The sequence below is a fragment of the Podarcis erhardii genome (genome assembly GCF_964252035.2).
Source record: "Podarcis erhardii genome assembly, chromosome: 2".
In the NCBI taxonomy this organism is placed as follows: Eukaryota; Metazoa; Chordata; class Lepidosauria; order Squamata; family Lacertidae; genus Podarcis; species Podarcis erhardii.
In genome coordinates this window covers 75,711,937-75,733,097 of record NC_138498.1, presented here as the reverse complement: position 1 = coordinate 75,733,097, position 21,161 = coordinate 75,711,937, and the positions used below count along the sequence as shown (strand labels likewise).

Genomic DNA, 21,161 nt, shown 5'->3' with positions numbered 1-21,161 from the left:
ATTATGTATTGGTCTTCTTCACTCCCAAGAGCACAACTTTAGGAACACAGCAGGAATGGCAGACCTGTGATCCTAGAGCCGCTCTCCTTCACTGTTGGGACCCCTTGTTCTCCATCACGGAACTGAGGGGGGAAATCTGTTCATGGAAGTGCCTCTTCAACGGACTGCATAAGGTTACAGAAGAGATTGGAAGGGGCACAGAAGAGATGCAGAAAGTGCAAGGACTGTGTGCCTCCCTCTTCCCCCAACCCCAACATGCTGCTGTCAGACTGCAACTCTGGCAGGGCAAGAGTTTTCAAAAGCGAGACCCATCCCTGACTGTGTTTCTTCTCAGCATATATTGGAACACCCATTTTATGTTGACACAGCTGTAAGGTTCTGGACAATCCCTTTTGAAATACAAAGGGCCATCTGGCAATGATAATAACCTGGCAGTCCTATAGATTACATAATGAAACCAGCTCCTATGTATGCGTATAAAAAAGAAGCCCGGCCTAGAGACTTTGCCACCGACAAAGGGAACACTAATACTCCGAGTCAAGACTTGCTTTGCTACATGCAGAAAATCTCAGGTTCAAATCTAACACTGCTAATTAAGAGCATTGTGTGCCTGAGACCTTCCAATCAGGATAGACTGTCCAGTACATGGGACAACAGTTGGCTCCAATATAAGGCAGCTTCATGGGATTTTATGTTGGGGGGAAACAGAAAACCTTTCTGCTTGGGCTAGATTTCTACATTAGGGAGAAGGCAAAGCAAGATCCCAGAGGGGTAAAGGATGTACCTATCAGCCTATAATCAGAGCTACTGAGTTAGGCAGAAAATATGAAAGCACTCCAGGCCCTGAGACAGTGACCACTTGGCTGGGTAAGTGATAGCTGTCTGTTGCATCATTTGTTTTGTTTATACTGCAGACCCATTTCCCAAGGGCTATGTTTTTCGGGAACCCTCGAGTGCCCATGTTAACTCGCTCTCCGACTCACTCATGATAAACAAAAACAAAAAAGGGGCCAAGAAGGTCACAAGGACCTCTGCCAGAACTTAACCTCATAAAAACATAACAAAATGTTTCTGTTTCAACACAGAGGTGGCCAACTTGAGGCCCGGATGTTGCTGGTCAACAGCTCCCATCATCCCTGATCACCAGCCATGCTGGCTGGGGCTAATGGGAGTTGGAGTCCTGAAACATCTGCAAGGCCTGAAGTCCCATGCCCCTAGGCTAGAGCCACCCAGGCCTCCTGCCTGCTTGCCAAATCTCCTCGACCATTCTTGTCCTTATAAAGCTATCCCCTGTAGTTTCAGGTCAGCAAAAAAAAGGGGGTGGGGAAGAGAGAAATTAGGAATGTGGGTGTCACTGTGGGTGTCACTCAGGCTGTGGAGACAGCCCCGGAAATGTCCACTTCCCTCTAGGATGCAAAACATGCCCTCAGCTAGCAGTTATTTCCTGCCCTTTCATTTACTGCTATTTATGCCACCTTAGCAAGTTTTTGCTTTTACGGAAAGTCGATTTAACCATCTGAGAGCTTTCAGTCTGCTGCTTAAAAACTGACTGAAAAGGTAAGTAAATATTGCAGTTCAATCAAAGATAAATTCTAATTTGACCTCCCGAGGAATGATGCATCCAGCTACACACACACAACTTTGTGGTTCAATTATCTTTGCGAAACACTGTGTGATGCACTTCTACAGTTTCCTGTTCTGACAAGTTTGCCACAACCCTTGATCCCACAATGAAGCAGCAATGCAAACCATCAATGGCCAGCACATGATATGGTGGACCCATGTTTCTGAAATGGAAATATGTATAAAGTTGATGGTGAAATGAAAGGAGCAATTATTAATGAACTAAATGAAAATTCTAATTTGGAGTGCATCCAATCTAACTAGTTTTGTTTGTTTGTTAGGAGGTGGCTGGAGAACCTCCAGTGAACAGCCATATAACTCAGCATCCCTAGTTTAATGCTCTGTTTCTAGATTTTCTTGCACGCAAATTTGAACCTTCTTAAAGACCTAAAAAACTTTCCACCATTAGTTTGGATAGATACAATTATTACCAGTCATGATGCCTCTGTCTATCCTCCTGCCTTTCTCTTTTACTCCTTAAACACACACACACACAGGTATGCAAAGGTACACATGCCCATTTAACATTATGGGAATAAACATAGATGCACTGCAGATACATTACAAATCAGGAACTGCCCACTCAAGCAAGAAATGACATCACGATGGAGAAGCAAATTGCACACTGGGAAATATGATGCATTATGGATCATCTACAACTACACCACTTGGGAATATTGGTGGCCTACCACACGACTAAAGGTTCCCAGGGAGCCAGAGTCCATTGTCGCTTCCCAGTGTATGCCCACAATGCTTTTCTGTTTGTCTGGAGGTGGCCCATCCTGTTTCAAACATTTGTTTATTTGCTTACATTTCTACCCTGCCCTTTCTCCATCACAGAACCCAAGGCAGCATGCATATGGTTCCCAACCAGCCTCCCATCCAGGCATAAGCCAGGCCTGCTTGACCACAGCAAGTGGTGACCTCAAGTGCCTTCAGACCACATGTGTTCAAGCAATGAAACAACAAACCAGGCCTTCAAATATGTTCCTGATCTTGGCCTGTCAATGATCAGTCAATCTGAAGATGAGAAGTCAGGGAATACACTTTCAGGAATCCTCACCAAACCCTGAATTGTCTCTCTAATTCTCTGCAAACAATAGGAAAACAAGAATGTGTCACAAACAAACAATGCAACAGCTTGAACAGCAGCAGGTCAGGCAGCCAACACATGTGGCCTTTTTTAAAAAACCTGTTCGGTCATGTTACAACAGGGACCATGCCAGAATGCTGCTGACCTCCTGCAATCTGCGCAAGCCCCTTCACACAAATTCCCCTTCCACTAAGTTCCACCCTTTCGACAACGTATTATTTCATCGAAAGCAGGCAGCCACCACTTTCCAGAGGAATCATTGCTGCTCAGAGTGAAAACCTATGGACTCTGTCACATGACATTGGGAATGAACCTGCCATACGCGCTGCAAGCTGCTTCATACCAAGTCAGACCATTAATCCAGCCTAGCCCTTTGCCTACTCCAACAGGAGAAGCCCTTCGAAGTCTCAGGCAGCCAGTCTTTCCCATTAACTTATGCATATCAAGCATATCCCTCTCCAAAAGGAATCAAAGACTGGAGTCAGGGCTGCATACACTGTGCACATATGGGCAAGCACAGAAAGATTTCCTGCCTGGAGGTAATCCTGACTCACCACAGGCAACGAGGCAAGTGGCTATTTTCAAGCCTGAGCTATGGCTAGCTCACCTGGTGTCACAGCTACATGCTCCACTCCCTTCTAATATATAACCTTCTTTCTTTTCTAATAAGTAACCCTGTTGTTACAGAAAAGAAAAAGAGGGGTAAAAGAGGGAGGTGATCAGCAAAAGGAGGCCTTGGGTTTGAATCTCTTCTTCTCTGAAACATCTTTTTTTGCATTATTGTATTTATCGACTAAAGATGCAAGTTGCATCACCAGCAAGTTCCAAGATCTAAGTCAGGAAACTGGCAAGTAACCTTGCAGAAACCGCAAGGAGACAGAGGTGTAGTTATGAAACACTTAGGCAACCCTTTTTTGTACTTTATGTCACAGGGTGTAAAGGTGCTGTGGCTGGTTGTTAACATTCAGATCTGCTGTCTTTTTTATTACCTGGCTCTTTGTTAAAAGAAGAATTGTCTTAAGCAGGATACATTAACATTTTGCTTTGCTGATTTAGAGCACAATCCCCCTCTCCTCCCGATGCTAATGACTGGAGGGAGTCAGGGTTGATACACTGGCTTCTTGTCAACAAAGAGAAGATCGTCTGGGGAAGCGAGACTTTACCATAGTGGAGACCACTGTTGTACTCAGGAGTGCAGAATGATACCATCAATGCTTATTCCACCAGTAGAAACAGATGAACTACAGTCCAACAATATATTGAGGGCACCATCTTGGTACCCCTTATTATTCATGGTAAAATCACTTTTCTTTTCATGATCTCACAATTTACACTACCACACATTTGCATAGTCTGAGGCAAATGAAGAAGTTGCCCAAAAATCAAGCATCTACAGGAGAGAAAGTGGCTGGCTGGAGATATCTAGAAATCTACAGTTGGGTACCTCTCAGCTCGCCCAACACCAATCAGAAACACTTATTACCACTATTTTTCAATCCCCACCCCAAAGAAGCAGGTATTTTTAGATTTGCCAGTGTGCCTTTGTAGTTTGGGGTTAGCCACAAGACACAGATACTCAAAGGAGTTGATTAAAACCACACTTACAGTTCTGGTCCCCTCATCGCAAGGAGGATATTGTAAATCTGGAAAAGGTTCAGGAGAAGTTTTTCTCCCTCTTGTACAATACCAGAACCCAGCACCATCCAATAAAATTGAATGTTGGAATATTTAGGATGTAAAAAAAGACGTACTTCTTCACACAGTGGAATTTGCTCCCACCAGATATAGTGATGGCTTGGATGGCTGACTTGGATGGCTTTAAAAGAGTGTGAGACAAATTTATGGAGGGTGGCTACTACCCACAATGCACTCAAGGCCTGTTTACAGACTTCCTATAGGCGACTGGACTAGGTGGCCTGATTCAGCAGGGCTCTCTCTTCTTATGCTCTTATCTGCCACCAGTCAACAGAAGGCTGCTCTGCTTCTTAAACCTGAATTAAGCTGCTCATTGCTCTTCTGTTCTGCAAATCGAAGAATGACAGACTGAGCCAAAAGGAACTTTTACTTCCTGTATAGACTTTGGGGTGTGGAGAGCTGGTGTTCTCAGTTAACCATACTAAAATGGAAAAACGAAACACAGCAGAAGGCACTGCACTGTAAAGCCAGATTTGCTGAACACTTGATTGCTGACAGATTCAGTGTGCAAAGTAGGAAGTGGCTGTGAATCAGGGTAAAGACCCCGTCAAGTTATCATTTGTTAGGCGTGTACAAAAGGCATGAACATAGCTTGTTCAAAAAGCATAAGAACTATAGCTCATTTCGGGGGGGGAGGGGGTTCTGCAGAGATCTGAGTGTCTCTAACACTTCTGGTCACACTCAGGTTTCGGATTTAACAGCCACTACCCACATTGGTGCATTTCTTGCCATATGGCTTGCTGCTTTCACAATCCAAATGTAACCTTTGTTGTTGTTGTTGTTATTCGTTTAGCCGTCTCCGACTCTTCGTGACCCCATGGACCAGAGTACGCCAGGCACTCCTGTTTTCCACTGCCTCCTGCAGTTTGGATCTCCTGCCATTTAACTTGGCACCCTGGTAGTGGCATTACCACCCACATCCCAACTCCCACTGCTCCCACTTTACATTTTTTAAGGTTTTTGTAAAGATTCAAAAGACTGGATTTAAGTTCTAACCTCCACTGGAACCAATGCAAGCTTTTGTGACTCACTTCACTCTGCAGATACCCAGGAACTTATTTCTCAGTTTGGAACCACAGCCCTTCCAATCTACAAGCCGCAGGCAGACTTTGTTACTGTGCTAGAAGCTAAAGCTACACTGGGCACACCCTGACCTTGTGGTTCAAAGGGAAGTTAAGAGATTAATTCTTAAAAGCACCGAGATTAGAAATAACAAACATTATTCAGGGCTGTGGCAATAGGAAAGGCCTGATCATTCTAGACATAAAACTGCTGTAAAGAAGAATACTTTTTTTAACTACCCAGCTACATAGCTCTGGTGTGTCTGTTCTATGTGCCTCAGGAAGGATGCAAGAGCAAGTCTTCGGCTCACATGCTGCCCGCCTACAAACACCATTCATATACAAGATGGCTTGAGGAGAGGCAGATATTTCTGTCATTCATGCCATCTCTGAACCCTAATATGAAATAGAAGGGACCCCCCCCATTCCCTACTCAACACAAATAAAAAACCTCCCATCTCTCTCTCTACTCAGCCATCTAGCACACAAAATACAAACTAAATAGCTGATTAGTTAATAAAGATTGTCAATAACTGGTCACAGCCCAACCTATATGATATCTCACACACACACTCTTTTTATCATTATTAAATGCTTTATTGAAACTAAAAGGAAACAACAAACAAAAGATTTGTCCAGAAGAAAAGAAAATGGTAATATTTGTTACATCATATCACAATAAGTTCTTCTTGCATTTCTAACCCCATCATGCATCTACAACTTAATCTATCTAGCACACTATTTGTTTTCATTTTCTTTTGTTAATTTTCATCAGTAATATATTCTCTTCTAATTATCCATCATGCCACAAAAGTCCTTCAAGGCCTGCCACTTACAATAGTCCTGAAGAATTTTTTTTTGTACATGTCCCATTTTCTAATAAATGTTTTATCTGTGTCACACACCCTCTCAGCAGATGGAAGAGTCATCAGGAGGGCAAAACTTCATCAAAATCTATAATAAGCTCCATGCTTACTCACCCCATGAGAGCCCTACCTTGTCTTGAAATCCTAAGTAATAATCTGCCAGGGTCACATGAGCAAAGAACATTAACCCTAAATGCTAGCATGGCAACAACCTGACAAGTGCGACAAAACACATGGATAAAGGAGAGTAGACAGCTTTCAAGTGGGTCCTTAAAATGTAAGCTTACATTCCCAACATGCCTAAGATGTCAATCAGGACCACTGCCAAACGGCAGTACAGTGATGCCCCGCAAGACGGAAAACCCGCTAGACGAAAGGGTTTTCCGTTTTGGAGGTGCTTCGCAAAACGAATTTCCCTATGGGCTTGCTTCGCAAGACGAAAATCTCTTGCGAGTTCCTGCGGGATTTTTTCCCTTTCCCCCCCCCTTTTCCTAAGCCCTAAGCCGCTTATCAGCTGATCCGCTAAAAGCCGCTAAACCGCTAATAGCGCTAATCCGCTAAGCTGTCAATGGGCTTGCTTCGCAAGACGAAAAAACCGCTATACGAAGAGCCTCACGGAACGGATTAATTTCGTCTTGCGAGGCACCACTGTAGGTCCTTGGTACAGTTTGGCTGATGTCCCTCCCTGAGACCAATCTTCCTCTTTGTAGCAACAGCGCCACCAATTCTCCTCCCCGCTTTGTTACTTAAAAAATAAAAAATAAAAATATTTGCCACCACAATAGCAGCAGCAGCAGCGCTGGCCCCTTCTCTGCCACCAGGACCATGGGAGAAGGCCAGGGGTCTCCCTCTCAGAGCCAGGCATTCTGGGTGACGTAGCCAGCTGCTAAAAAGAGGGTGTTTATAAAGGCAGTGAGCAAGGGGGTTGCAGGTCAGGCCTTTGTGAGTCCCGGCAGGTCTTTGTCAGTGTCCAGTCTGGCTGACTGCTGGCACCAGGCCCGATATCAATTACTGTGATTCACAGTTTCATCCTCTTGTTAGGGCTCCGGGATAGTAATCCAGTAACCCAGCAGTCTAAGGTGAAGAGCACAATGGAATAAGTGGATTGTATTTTCAAGCACAGGCCTTCAGGGTGTTCTTGGCGAGACTGACTATGAGAACTATCAAAGCACGACGTTATTCTTTTCTTCAGGAGGGCAGGTCTTTAAACCAGTTGAAAGTGCAATGGAACGGCAAATGAGATTTCCTGTAAGTGATACGCATTAGGGGGAAATGCTCCTGTTGCTACATAGGCACTACTTAGGGATCTAAATTGGGTCAGCAAGGAATGAGGTATCTGGGTCATTAATGGAAAGCTCACTCGAAATATCAACCTTATGCAGAACACTGTGGTTCTAAAACCAATCACTACTCAAACGATAAAGGAAAGTTTAATTAAAGCAGTAAAAGGGATGGGACACTCTTCCTAGGAGGGAAGATTGAAAAGCCTGAAACCTTTAGGAGAGAACTAAGGGGGGGGGGGAACCATTATAAAGTCTATAAAATTATAAACAGAGAGAAGAGGGGCACAGTTTGCACTCTCTCCAACTCAGTTTAAACTTGACAGCAGGCAAATTCAAATTGCTTATCCATGTTGCATTCTGCATAGCTACTGTCATGTTCCAACTAGGATTTCAGTCACAAACCCCTAACATGCTATCAGCACTGCCTAGAATAGTAGTTAAATTAGGCCTCATAATTCAAGTTAAGTAATAAAGCTATTTGGCAGGGGTTTGAGAGAGGTGAAAGGAATCACACCTCTGCATGCAAGTGCAGAAAAGGAAGAACACACAGTGGGCAGGCTTGGATGCTCAATTCCCAGTTTGCTAAGCCATAGTTTAGCAGCTGGGAGAAAAGCAAGGGGGCCACAAGCTCCCTCCGCCCCCTTCCTCAGTGCTTGCATCCAGGTTTAATTAACAAAATGATAGCGGTTGCATCCAAAAAATGGAAGGGTGGTGTATCCAACAAGGGGAGAAAGGAAGCAGTAGTCCTCATCCTTCATGTCACAAGCATGATCTGATCCCAGCAAATCCTGGATTTGTTTTACCCAACAAGTAAAAAAGCAAACCATATACGTCAGGCGTGGAGAACCTCTGGAGCGCCAGATGTTGCTGAACTACAACTCTCATCATCCCTGGCCACTAGCCATAATTGCACTGATGGGAGCAAACAATTGGATTACTGCAATGCACTGTATGTGGGGCTACCTTGGTTCTTGATCAGATGCACAGCATAGCAACTAGGTTGTTTGTGGGAGAAGACGATGTAACACTGTGCTTGCAGGATTTGCACTGGCTGCCTATCTGCTATGAGGCCCAGTTCAAGGTATAAGGCCCTACATAGCTCTGGACCAGGTTACGTGAGAGGCTGTCTTATCCCTTATCCATCCAGTAGATTGCTAAGGTCTGTGGTGAAATTTCTCCTGCAGGTTACAAAGTGCTCAGAAGCCTCCTCCACAGTAATTCAGAGCAGGGCTTTTAGCGCAGCTGCCCCTCTTCTGTGGAATGGCATCCCTGTCGAGATATAACAGTGGCCAGCTGTCTGCACTTTCTGGAATCAATTGAAGTCATTTATGTTCTGACTTTGGCTTTCCCAGCTGGATTATGAGGTTTTTACCACAAGCATCTACTTCTTACTGTTTTTGCCTTGTTTTAACAGTGTTTGCTGCTTTTGTGTTTTCAACTGTTTTTTAATTATCTTACGTGAGATGGTGATTTAGAAGGTGTTTAGTAAATCAGTAGTAGCAATAGCAACAACATCTGAAGGACCAAAGGTTCTTCGCACCTGAAACACGTGAAATGCTCTTCTTTACCATCTTTGCTCTAAATTGCTTCCTTCTTTTTCCTTTTTCCTTTTCCTAGAAGAGATGTTTCTGAGGTAACTGGAAGGCATATTTCCCAGCTTAGCACTGTGGTTGGAGGAGAGGAGTCTTAAAGCCATACCCTTCATTTTGGAATCATTCAGTCTGCCAAGGGGAAGGTTGGCTTCTTTAGCAAACCTAAACTTTTACACCCAACGATAGTTTATGCATTTAGAGAATAAATAACTTGCCTCACAAATAGAGCGCAGGATAGGCGATGCTAGGATAGTGAGCAGGATAATTTTACACTAGCGTGAGTGTGGGATATTAGCAAGGGCAGGAAGAGAAATGCCCAAGAGAGCCTTTCCTTGTTTAGTCAAACAGCCTTCTAAGTACTTTACAGTGCAAAACTTTGCATGTCTTCCCTGAAATAAGGCTCACTGGGTTCAGTGGGTTTTACTTCCCTGCATGTAAAGAGCTTGCCGCTTCCGTTTGTCTGCAGTGACTGCTAAACTATTCCACTGGAATAAGTCTACATAGGACACAGCTGGAATACAAGCTGTTCACTGTAAATGATATAAACTGTATTCCTTAACCGTCACCTGGCAAAAAAAACCACACCACCCAGCATTGTAAGTGCTGTTCACACAGACACTTTTTGAGCTGCCTAAGTGTCCCTAAAAAGATTTCCCCCAAAAAAGTTTCATGTTCAATTCCTTGTGTCTCCAGGCAGGGCTGGGAAAAGCTTCTTCAGGAAACCCTGACGAGCCACTGTCAGCTGGTGTTGAGCTGGGTAGCCCAAATGGTTTAAAGGAACTGCTTACGTTCCTGTGACCTTTACTGTATCTCTGTGGCAAAAAGCTATTGCTGGACGGAATTCCTGAATGCAAGGAGCCCAGGAGCAAATCTGCTGGGGGACAGGCAATGCCAAACAACATGGACAGGGGGTGGGGACAGTAGATTTCACACTGAACTTTGTGGGCATCACAGAAGCTCATTACATATTTTTAAGTGCTGAAAACCAAAGATTTAAAACCATTTATTTCACAAGTGGTGTCTTCCATAAGAAACTGACATGCTATAAATACATTTGAAATGACCAAAGAGAATTGTGAAATCTGTGGCTGCTTTTAAGGAGATCATTGCACTGCCATTTAGAAAGATGCCCAAAAGATCAACCCTTCCTTCAAGCCAAGTCATAGAAAGGTCGTAAAGACCTCATTTCATGCAAACCATTCTTTCAGAGCTCCTTCTCTTGTTACTAGTACATCTGCTTTTCTGCTCTGCTAAAGTACCTTTGAATGTTCACATACACTCTGAGAGGAAATGTAAATTATTTCCAAAAAAAATATTTTTGCAGTGCTGCATTTCAGGGGCCATCCATAATACTCTTAATGCACACCAGGCCATTTTCAAGTTGCTTCCCAAAACCCGGAGATACCATCATTAGAAGCAGTTGCATCAAAATGAGAAGAAGAAAAAAAGCAGCATCAGCAGCGAGGACAAGAAAAGCATCAAAAAGTCTTATGTGGCTTAGGCAATGAGTCAAGAAGCACTGCCATATTGAGCAACAGGAGGCCCGAGGAATGAGAAGAGAGCAGGCGGCAGCAAAGGAGAAAGCTTCAAGTAAAATAAAAATAAAAATCTGGCATGAGTCGGTAAACAAGAAAGTTCCTGCTCTTACAAGTACACTGCAGAAAATGTTCTCATCTGTTGGGCCAGACTATTTTGCACGAAAAGAATCCTGCTGTCATGGATAGTGCAGAAGATGGGGATTTTGATGCATCCCCCACATAATGAAAGAATAGTGCAGGGGGAATGTGTCTGAACTCTGATGATGCCTCTTCTTCACCTGGATGGAAGGTAGAGAGGTGTGTGTAGGCAGAAACCTCTGGACTTTGTGGCTGGGATATAGCGCAACTACACAAGAGGAAGAGTCACACCTGCTGTTCTCCCTACTTTTGCATCTGGCGCTGCCTACCACCCATATGAGGTCCCCAGGGAGGTCCTCTGTAAAAAAATCCAACCCCTTCCCAGGCAAAAAAAAAGTTTGCTTTAAAAAAACCTTCTTCCTCTTTCCTCACTACTAAAGAGTACAGAATCTCTGAAACAAAGTTAAGATTTTATTCTCCTCTCTCCCACGGAGTCATCCTTGGTGCCCCTGACAACTGCTCTTTACCAAATATAGAAGACAGAAAGACTCAAGAGGAAAATTCCTTTTATGCAGGCCTCCCTCAAGTTTTACAGCAACGCGTCACATATATAAATATGCCTCAAGTCAGCCATGACTAAGTGTGCAGATTCCTATGCCGCATCCATCCATGAGTATTCACTAGTTCTAAAAAGCCTAACACTGAATCACCTATGCTGGGAGGAAAGAGAGGGCATGTTTCTCATATACAGAATAATGTTTGTTAGATAAATAGATAGATAGACAGACAGATACATAGACATGCAAGGATTCATCCTAGTAAGCTTCTTAGGAGGCATAATCTTTCTAAAGATCATGAAATTGAAGCACCGCACAGTTTTTCCACACAAAGTAATCAACCACAAGTTCCATAGTCCTCTTCTGGAAAATTCTAGAAGCAGAAGCAGACTTCAGATTACCTTCCCAAGGCCAGTGACTCAAGTGGGAGCAGCAATGAAATGCTATTAACTTTCGACTAACCACAAGATCTCCATCCTGCTTGGCAGGGAGTTGGACTCGATGGCCCTTGTGGTCTCTTCCAACTCTATGATTCTATGATCTTTCCTGAACTGCTGGATAAGCTCAAGAAGATTTGGAGACTACCAAAGTCAATTAGTTGACTACATTAGTGGTACAAATTTTCATGGGAGCCATCTAACAATTCAGATATTTGGATCATGAGTATTTATTTAGCTGTAGACACAACTAGGGATGCAGGTGGCACTGTGGTCTAAACCACTGAGCGTCATGGGCTTGCTGATCAGAAGGTTGGTGGTTCGAATGCCTGTGATGGAGTGAGCTCCTGTTGTCATGTCCTAGCTTCTACCAACCTAGCAGTTTGAAAGCATGCCAGTGTGAGTAGATCAATAGGTACTGCTGTGGTGGGAAGGTAAACAGTGTTTCCGTGCACTCTGGTTTCTGTCACGAAGTTCCATTGCACCAGAAGCAGTTTAGTCATGCTGGCCACATGACCCAGAAAGCTGTCTGTGGACAAACGCCGGTTCCCTCGGCCTGAAAGCGAGATGAGCGCCACAACCCCATAATTGCCTTTGACTGGACTTAACCATCCAGGGGTCCTTTACCTTTTACCTTAGACATAACTAAGCTTCTTGCCTGGAAAACCCCTGACCAGTCCATATTCATGCACTAATCTCACCATCCCAATTCTCATCAGCTGATGAGAGTCACCAGCATGTGAGAGTCATGGAGATAATAAAACTAAATTGGAAGAAACAGCTGGTGGGCAGTGGCAGGAAAAAGAGAAGAAGAAAATAGTGAGAGCAGAGAAGGGAATGACTTCCCATTGGAATGTAACTGATATCTAGTAAGCAAGAAGGTACACACATCACTTGCTGGGAAAAACAAAAGCTACTTCTCACTGAGGGATAAAACTTGTATGTGGACCATCCCACCTGAAGCTGCAAGTTCATATAAATTAACGCTTCTTCAGCCAAAATATTACCTCCATACAGTACACTAGTAAGTCATGGAGAAAGACTGTAGTCTAGCCTTGTCCTTGACAAGCTTGCATTTTAGTAAGCCAATTCAAAAACTAGCTTTTAAAAGGGAAATATTTGGAGACTGATTCTGAGCTATCTTTCCAGGAGAGACAGCACAAAAGATGCGGAGTTTTGTAAGACTTCAGCAGCCCTGAACTTCAGGCCCTCCAACCGTTGTTGGACTCAAACTCCCATCAGCCTCCACTAGCATAGCCAATTATTGGTGCATGCATGTGGGGAATATTATATTAGTCTATCTCATGGGTAGGCAAACTAAGGCCTGGGGGCCAGATCTGGCCCAATCGCCTTCTAAATCCAGCTGGTGGATGGTCCAGGAATCAGCGTGTTTTTACATGAGTAGAATGTGTCCTTTTATTTAAAATGCATCTCTGGGGCATAGGAATTTGTTCATTTAGTTTTTTTTCCAAAATATAGTCCGGCCCCCCACAAGGTCTGAGGGACAGTGGACCGGCCCCCTGCTGAAAAAGTTTGCTGACCCCTGGTCTATCTGATTATAATGCTAGTGCTTCTGTCTCATTTTCTAAGGTTCCTTCAGTACTTGTTGCATTATAGAATTGAAGCTTTTGACCAATATACTGGCCTGTTGTGCTAAATTTCATTTGCACCAGTCAGCATGGTGTGACACAACGAGAATGATTGGACATTACTATTCACTCATCCTTTCCACTCAGGCATGCTTCTATTCCCTCATGAAAAGAGCAGGAAGGAACTGTATGCTGGTATACTGCCCCAAATTTCATCACTTCCCTCCTGCAATGTTCTGAGTTAATGCAAACAGATTTTTTTCTGAAAGCAATTAACATGGGAAAGAGTGCTGAACTTCCCCTACATTCCCTTAGATTTCCAAAAGTGACTTCTATTTCATATCTGTATCAAATACAATGTGGAATTTAACAGTTAGGGAAACACTGAGGGAACAGAATAAACTGCCATGTGGATGCAGTCTATCAGGGATGACGGTCGATGTAGTCGAGCATCATCTGTAGGGTCAGAGGTTCTCCAACTATGGGTTAAAGAAAGAAGGCGTTTCACAGGAGAAGCCTACACACTAGATGGGGATTAATCTGTAAGTGGTTCAGTTATCTACTGGCTGAGAGTTGTTCCTTAGTAGCCATGCAAAACAGCAGCACCTGTAGTCATTACTAGAGAATTAGGCTGGAATCTATTGGAGGAGTCGCCTAATGGAAGAACAGGGGAAACAATTTTTGGCAATCTTCCTTTCCCTCTGCAGCCCACCAACTCCCAGACTTCTCCCACCCTGTTCTGGAGGGTCCCTCAACTTTCTTGAGTTGGCTTTCAGGAACAATAGGAGCAGGGGAAGGGGGATCAGTGCAAATTGCTTCCTGTCCTCTTCTATAAGTGGATCATAATCACTTTCACTACCACAAGGGCACCAATTACATTCCATCCCGTGCTTCTTTTGTTAGACAAGTTTTCAACTGCTATCATATCAGACACTCCAATGGCTAACATTGACTACAACCTTTTATTTACATTGTACAGGAGACAAATTTTGAAAGCACCCAGAATATGGCCCCGGGAACAGAACAGTCTATACGGCCACCTCACTTTGGCCAGACAGCAAGTATCTTATTCCATCTAATGGGACTCCGGTCTGCTGCTTCACAAAAATATCAGCAAGCACCCTCATGGGAAAACTTGTTCAAAATATGAAGGGGTTCACACTAGAATCTTCCTCTGGGCAGCTCTAGGCCAGCCACCCACCCTGCCCAAGTTGACTGGTGGCAGCCAGATTAATGAAGTGAAGAAATATTTATTTGTTAATTTTGTATCCTGCTCTTCTACCACTGGTACACAAATGAAGAAGCTGACACCAAAAGACAACAACACAAAATCAATGTAAAACTTACCATCCTCGATGACGATTTTGATGAGGCGGACCGAACCGTTCCGGGCCTTGGCAAAAAAATCCTTTAATTCTGTTGTGGCTAAAAGAATCAGAAACATATTGATCAGGATCTAAAAAGGGAAACCCAAACTTTATTCCACTCTTCAAAACAAGGTAAAGGAAAAAGAAAAAGGAGAAAGAACTAGTACAGTTTTTTTTCAAAAAGAAGAAGAAAGATTTCAGTTGCTCTGATCGACTGTGTGGTGAAGTATTAACACTCACAGAAGTTTCAGAGTTAAATACCGGCTGGGAGGGAGCGCATGTGATCGAAAGAACTTGATACTTGGCTTGGGCGAACATAATATCCCAAATTTAGCAGATAGTTTGGCTTGCAAAGGCAGGGTGGGCTCAGGTGACAGTTTATTAAATATACAGTGCATCCTGATGTATACACAGGGCAGAGGGAAAGGAGCCTGCTGGGATTAGGGGTGATGATGGGCAAAGGCAGCACTGTTTTTGCTCTTGCAATGACGATGTTTTGCTTTAGATGCCCCAACCAGAAACATGTGACACACCCCCCCCCCCAGTAAGCTGCCAAGCAAACAGCCAGCCAGACATTTATAGGATTCGGAACTGGAGCTGCTCTGGCATTCGCCCTCTGCCTGTCCTATGTCGACCCTTGAAGGATAATATGCTATGAACCCGAGAGAAGAGAAGCCAGCAAAGTTCTCGGCGAGGCCGCAGATGCTTGCCAAATGAAAAACTTGTTGGGTTGTGTGTTGCCGACAACAACAGATAATGTCACCTTTATGGACGGCAGGAAGGATTTGAGTTACTTTGGTTGAAGATGATGTCATCTGCCAAACTCTTTCATCCTGCTCACCAAACATGGATACAACAGCTCTAGGTGAGCTGGCTGGCAGGAATTGCATTTTACAGGCCATGCATTTCCCTGTGAGAACAAGTGATAGTAAAAGATAAACTAGCTAAGTAGGAATTAAAGGCTCATTAGCTTCACTGTGTAATTAGAACAATTGAAATAATTGAATAAACAAGGCAGCCCTGGAAAACATCTGATTCTTTGACCTGGAGGAGGCCAAATTTTCACATAACGCTAAGCCAAACTACAACTTAGCATGGAGGCTCCCAAATATGCAATCATGCTCACTTCACTCCTTCCCAGAATTTTTAGCTCAGAGTGGCACAGCTACTAAGCCAAGGTCTGACTTGTGTGTCCTCCAAGTCAAGGGTCACACAGGTCTCCCCTCCTGAGAGCCAGGGTGGTGTAGTAGTTAAGAATGGTGGACTCGTAATCTGGTGAACCGGGTTCGCTTCCCCGCTCCTCCACATGCAGCTGCTGGGTGACCTTGGGCCAGTCACACTTCTCTGAAGTCTCTCAACCTTACCTCACAGAGTGTTTGTTGTGGGGGAAGAAGGGAAAGGAGAATGTTAGCCGCTTTGAGACTCCTTCGGGTAGTGATAAAGCGGGATATCAAATCCAAACTCTTCTTCTTCCTTAACCAAAAGATTTGGTCATGACTAAGGAGAAGAGACCTTAAGCATGAACCCCAGTTTGACTTAGCTGCAGTTTTGCAGAGTTAAAAAAGGAGGAAGCACAGTGGGCGTGAGAACCTCTTTAGGAACCAACGCTGTGCCAGTAAGTTATACTTTGGTTTATCGCAACTTGTGTACTGGACCCATAATGCTGGTTCTCTGCTAACCATGGTGTACAAATCAGCAGCTGGCTTCAGAAATGCACCCTCTCTCTACTCCTCTCCAGCATGCATTGCCCCTCCATTCCCTTCCCTAATCAAACTTAACTGTGGTTTAGTGCTATATCTGCACCAAATTTGGCTAAAGCCTACCACATTTGCATCATAATCAGCATTTGACTCAGGTTGGCAAACCCTGGTTAAGAAGGAATCTCATTAGCATGTGCTTTCTTGAAGTTGTCGTGATTTCAAAAGCAAGGTGTGTTTCTGCACCAGGCTACTGCATTTGTTACCATGATTCACCATCTATGCTTCAAGATCAGCATGGTGGAACTGAAACCTGTTGATCCTATTAGATTAGAGCTGGGGAACCTCTGGCCCACTGGAGTCCAATCTGGCCTGCAAGGCCATTTTCTCCAAACCATGCCCACCTGTCCGTCAGCTGGACAGGAGGGCAGGGTTCGATTCTACATTGGCTGTGGCTATCTGACCCTTGAAGCCACAAAGGTTCCCTACCTCTTAATTAGATTTTTCAGGAGTCAAATACAACATAGGCAACTTTTTGTGGGATGGGACCACTTTGGAGAAGTTGACGCTGATCTTGCAGCCTTCCATGATTATATGGTACCTGGATGTATTGGCAACTGACGCAAAATCCAAACAAAACCAAAGTAATGGCAGTTTGCAGGCTCTGCCCAGGCAAGTCTTGGGAAATGATGTCTCACTGATGGTACTTGTTCACTCTGATTTTGCCAGTCACAGCCTGTCCTGGCTGAATCTTCCAGTTATGGCAGCAGCTGGGAAAGAAGGCTGCAAACCCTTGGTACAGATTAACTTGTGTGATGTTTAGCCAATACAAGATAGATAAATGTACAGCACTGATCAGCAGCGCTGATCTTAGAATCTACCTGGGGCTACAAATGGTACAGATTGCAGAGGAGTGCCTTTGGGTGAGGCACCTCCTGAGGAGTCAATTGCTCCAGGATCTAAAGGTGGCTCTCAATTACCTCCTAAATACTAATGCAATACGCTAGTATTCATTTTAACCTATGAAACTAACTCAGGGAAAGCCAACATGGTGCCCTCCAAATGCTGCTGAACTTCAAATCCCATCAGCCCCAGCCAGCATGGCTATTGGGCAGGGAATATAGGGGCTGTCTCCTAACATTTGGAGGGCACCACATTGGCTACCCTTGCTAGCTCATGCTAAATCCCTACATGATGATCTCCTTCTATGTACCCTTGCTGATCTTACTGGCCATGCAATGCACCCCTAAACAAGCATTTCACCACACAAAGCAGCAAAGTAATCCAATATACACTTTTACCAGTGCAGATTTTTCATTACTCATACAGCCTGATGCAAAGGAAAGACTATGTAAGCCTGTGTGTGACGATACCTTAAAAGGCATTGTCACTGCTTGCTCCTAACAGCTGGACTTCCCCCTTCTGGCTGTGTGCGTAAGTGAACACACACTGGTTTACTTAATCATACACAGCTTCTTCTGGTTCTCTCTCATAGTCACGGCCCACAATTAACTTGCTCCAATGCTGTTTGAGAAGGGCCATAGCTCAGTGGAAGAGCACATGCTTGGCATGTAAAAGGTCTCAGCATCTCCAAGGAGGACTGTGGAAAGACCCCTGCCTGCCTGAAAGCCTGAAGAGCTATGTGTAGATCAGGGTTTCCCAAACTTGGGTCTCCAGCTGTTTTTGGACTACAATTCCCATCATCCGTGACCACCGGTCCTGCAAGCTAGGGGTGATGGGAGTTGTAGTCCAAAAACTGCTGGAGACCCAAGTTTGGGAAACCCCGGTGTAGACCAAGTGTCTGACTTGTGCAAGGCAGCTTCCTATACACCTCTCCCTTTTGGGTGTGATTCAAGACACATTGGCTGAGAGTTGAAGCACCACTGGCCTCTACAGCTGACATGGTTTTCCTTATTCCTCAGGTATAATGCTCTTGGACCCAGTTTGCTGGAAACAGAGCTGGAGAAGTTGTGCTTGACACAAGCCTGTAGTAAGTCTCCACTTTCCTAAGATGTTGGTCTCTTACACCTGCACAGACCAAGAGTGAACCTGCTTCTTTCCACCCCCCCCCCCAAGCTCAACAGCCCATACTGTTGTAGTAGTAAGCACTTTGCAGCTGGCGAGTCCTTGGTTTCCCTCATCCTTTCCCTGCTCCGTCTTTTGTATTTCTCTCTGCGATGCTGCAGCAATAGTACATACGCAAGCCAAGCCGCAACTGCTAGTGTGCTTGAGTAGAATTAGCCATTCAATGGCCCTAGGGACATCATTGTGTGTGTGAATATATTGCTGGTGGGGGTGAGTTTTAAGAGGAGTGCTGCCTCAACCAAGCGAAACATTTTCCTGCAAAGGCTGAGAGCATCACCTTTCCTCATCCCTCTGCCTCCCACTGCTTTTAAGGATGCAGTTCCTCTCTTTGTTTTCAGGAGACAGACTTTATCTTTTCACAGGACCCTACAACATGATAGTAACATGGAATGATTTTCCTTCTGGGAGCAGCCCCCCCCCCCAAATCCCCAAACCCTAAACCTACATGCAACAACTTAAAATATTTGCCCTACTACAGGCAAATGTCAAATGTAATGCCCAGAACTGTGACCTTAGGAGCTTACTTCTCTAGTATGTTCTGTAGATTTGTACACTCATATCAGATGCCTATTTCTAAGGAAGATACTGCTCAGCCTGCAAGATATCTAGCACAGCATTAAACAGGGATTAATTATTTGGTCCTGACTAGATCCAAGCTTCCCAGTATTGTGCTGCCAATGCTCATTATAAGCGTCCTTTGTAATCTGGAGAGTTTTAATCAGACTTAGTAACAGAGAACCTTAACACACAATGCCAGCTGTAAAGGTGGAGAGTGAACGTTCCAAAGATACCCTTTTGAGTTGCTTTACAAAAGGAAGCCATGACAATTTCTCTTATTAATACAGAGGAACTTTGAAAGGCTGCAGGAGCTGTCACTCAGCACGGCTCAGGTTCATCAACTCCAGCCACCACCAGAGCCATATCTATTCCATATCACAGGACATCAAAACCCTCTGTTTTAGCACAGATGTGGCCCAAGGAAAATTATTTACTCTGCTTCCAAGACCCCAAGATATGCAAGCAGTTAAAAAGTCCCACCCCACCCCCCCAGGAACTACTGTGGATCAGAATAGATATCTGTAAGACTGGAAGTAGAAGATCAAAAACAGAACAGGAAGCAGACGACTATATATATTTTTTTACTTACTTACATAGAATACTTAAATCCTGCTCATGTCTTCCAGCTAGACTGCAACTCCCATCATCCCTGCCCATTGGCCATGCTGGCTGGGGCTGATGGAAGTTGGAGTTCAACATATCTGGGTGACACTGGCGTAGCTACCACTGTATTTCTCAAAGAGACTTGCAAAAGTTTATTACAATAAAAATCACATTCAAGTCTTCTGTCAGGAGCAGAAATAACCTGATGCTCCTACGGTGCCAGGGGGCATTTCCTACCCTTATCCTTGGTGTTGTTCTTTAGCTTGAAAGGAATTGTGCAGCCTTAGTTTCCTTGCAGGTGAGCAGAGAGCACTAAACAAACAAACAAAAGTCCACCGTCTGTAAGGAGTTATAATTCAGCAGTTGCACATGAACTGAATGACCAAGAGTTTGGATCATGCTCATCGGTGGATTCCCTGTAAAGGCTTTATTTAGTTGCTAACTGATATGTTTCCATTGTTATAGCAACCGGTTACTACATATGCCTGTTCAGGAAGGACATGACTGTTGTTTTGTTGTGTATTTTAATTATGTATGTATTTTATAATTGATTTCATAGTTGGAAACTGCTTACAAGTCACTCTGGCATGTAAGTGATAGATAAATTAATGATAACAACATGAATTTCCAAATGAGAACCTTTATTTAAATCAAAGATAGGAAGAGTGCGCAATTATTTTCATTTGGCATATTCTGCCATTGACTGTTTTTTCCTCATTATATATTTCAACACATCTGCCTGTTGTAATCTGAACTGGGCATGAATATATCCTGACATTTATGACATATTTGCCTGAGTCTACTCCTGCTACACCAATTCACTGTTTACAACTGTGATCGCATCATATTTTCACACGTACCCCACACCAGGAGAAGAGTGGACCAAGTTTTAGTATGAGCATCTTTTCCTCCATCATCTCATGTCCCATCACCAGCTGGATCAATAATACATGAACCCTGAAATGAATGCCCTCCTGAGTATGTCAAGTCACTCTGTCCTCCTGACAGGAAATCTGAGCCTGTGGCTATCAATCTTTCATTCTCTGGACGTAATCTTTATGTTAAGGAGACTTCAAGTAGTTGGTTTTGTTTCCCATTCACTGGGTTTGAGGAAATAGGTGCTACATTTGGTATTGTGACTAAAACAAATCCCAGAAGGTCATGGCCTTATAGGGTTCCCAAGTAAGGCCATCCTGACCTCCTGGCTAGCTGCTCCTCAGGTGTTCTTGTTCTGAGCATTATTTCATGGCACTCCCAACTCTCCAGATCTCCCCCAGTTGCTGCATTGACACCTGTCCTTTGTTGTACTACAGACACCGCCCAAAAGCAAGAGCAGAAGCAGCCAAATAGATATACACAGAGAGAGTTTTGTTGGTATGAAACAATGCAAGCTCCTTAACATTTAAGCTTCTGTAACAACTTCCTCTGCGCGCACACCA

The 21,161-nt window shown here is 44.0% G+C and overlaps 1 protein-coding gene and 1 long non-coding RNA gene across 4 annotated transcripts in view; one reads left to right on the top strand and one right to left on the bottom strand.

Annotated features, from left to right (window-relative positions):
* TWF2 (twinfilin actin binding protein 2) overlaps positions 1-21,161 on the bottom strand; it is a 64,929-nt gene that overhangs the window by 30,981 nt on the left and 12,787 nt on the right. For all 3 annotated transcript variants that reach the window (XM_081847409.1, XM_081847410.1, XM_081847411.1), the window contains exon 2: positions 14,760-14,837. In XM_081847409.1, coding sequence (XP_081703535.1) covers positions 14,760-14,837 — 78 coding nt within the window. The remainder of the gene's footprint in view (positions 1-14,759; positions 14,838-21,161) is intronic.
* On the top strand, positions 16,427-20,347 carry LOC309333798. Its single transcript, XR_014152692.1, has 2 exons — positions 16,427-18,466; positions 20,021-20,347. It is a non-coding gene; the product is annotated as an uncharacterized lncRNA (long non-coding RNA).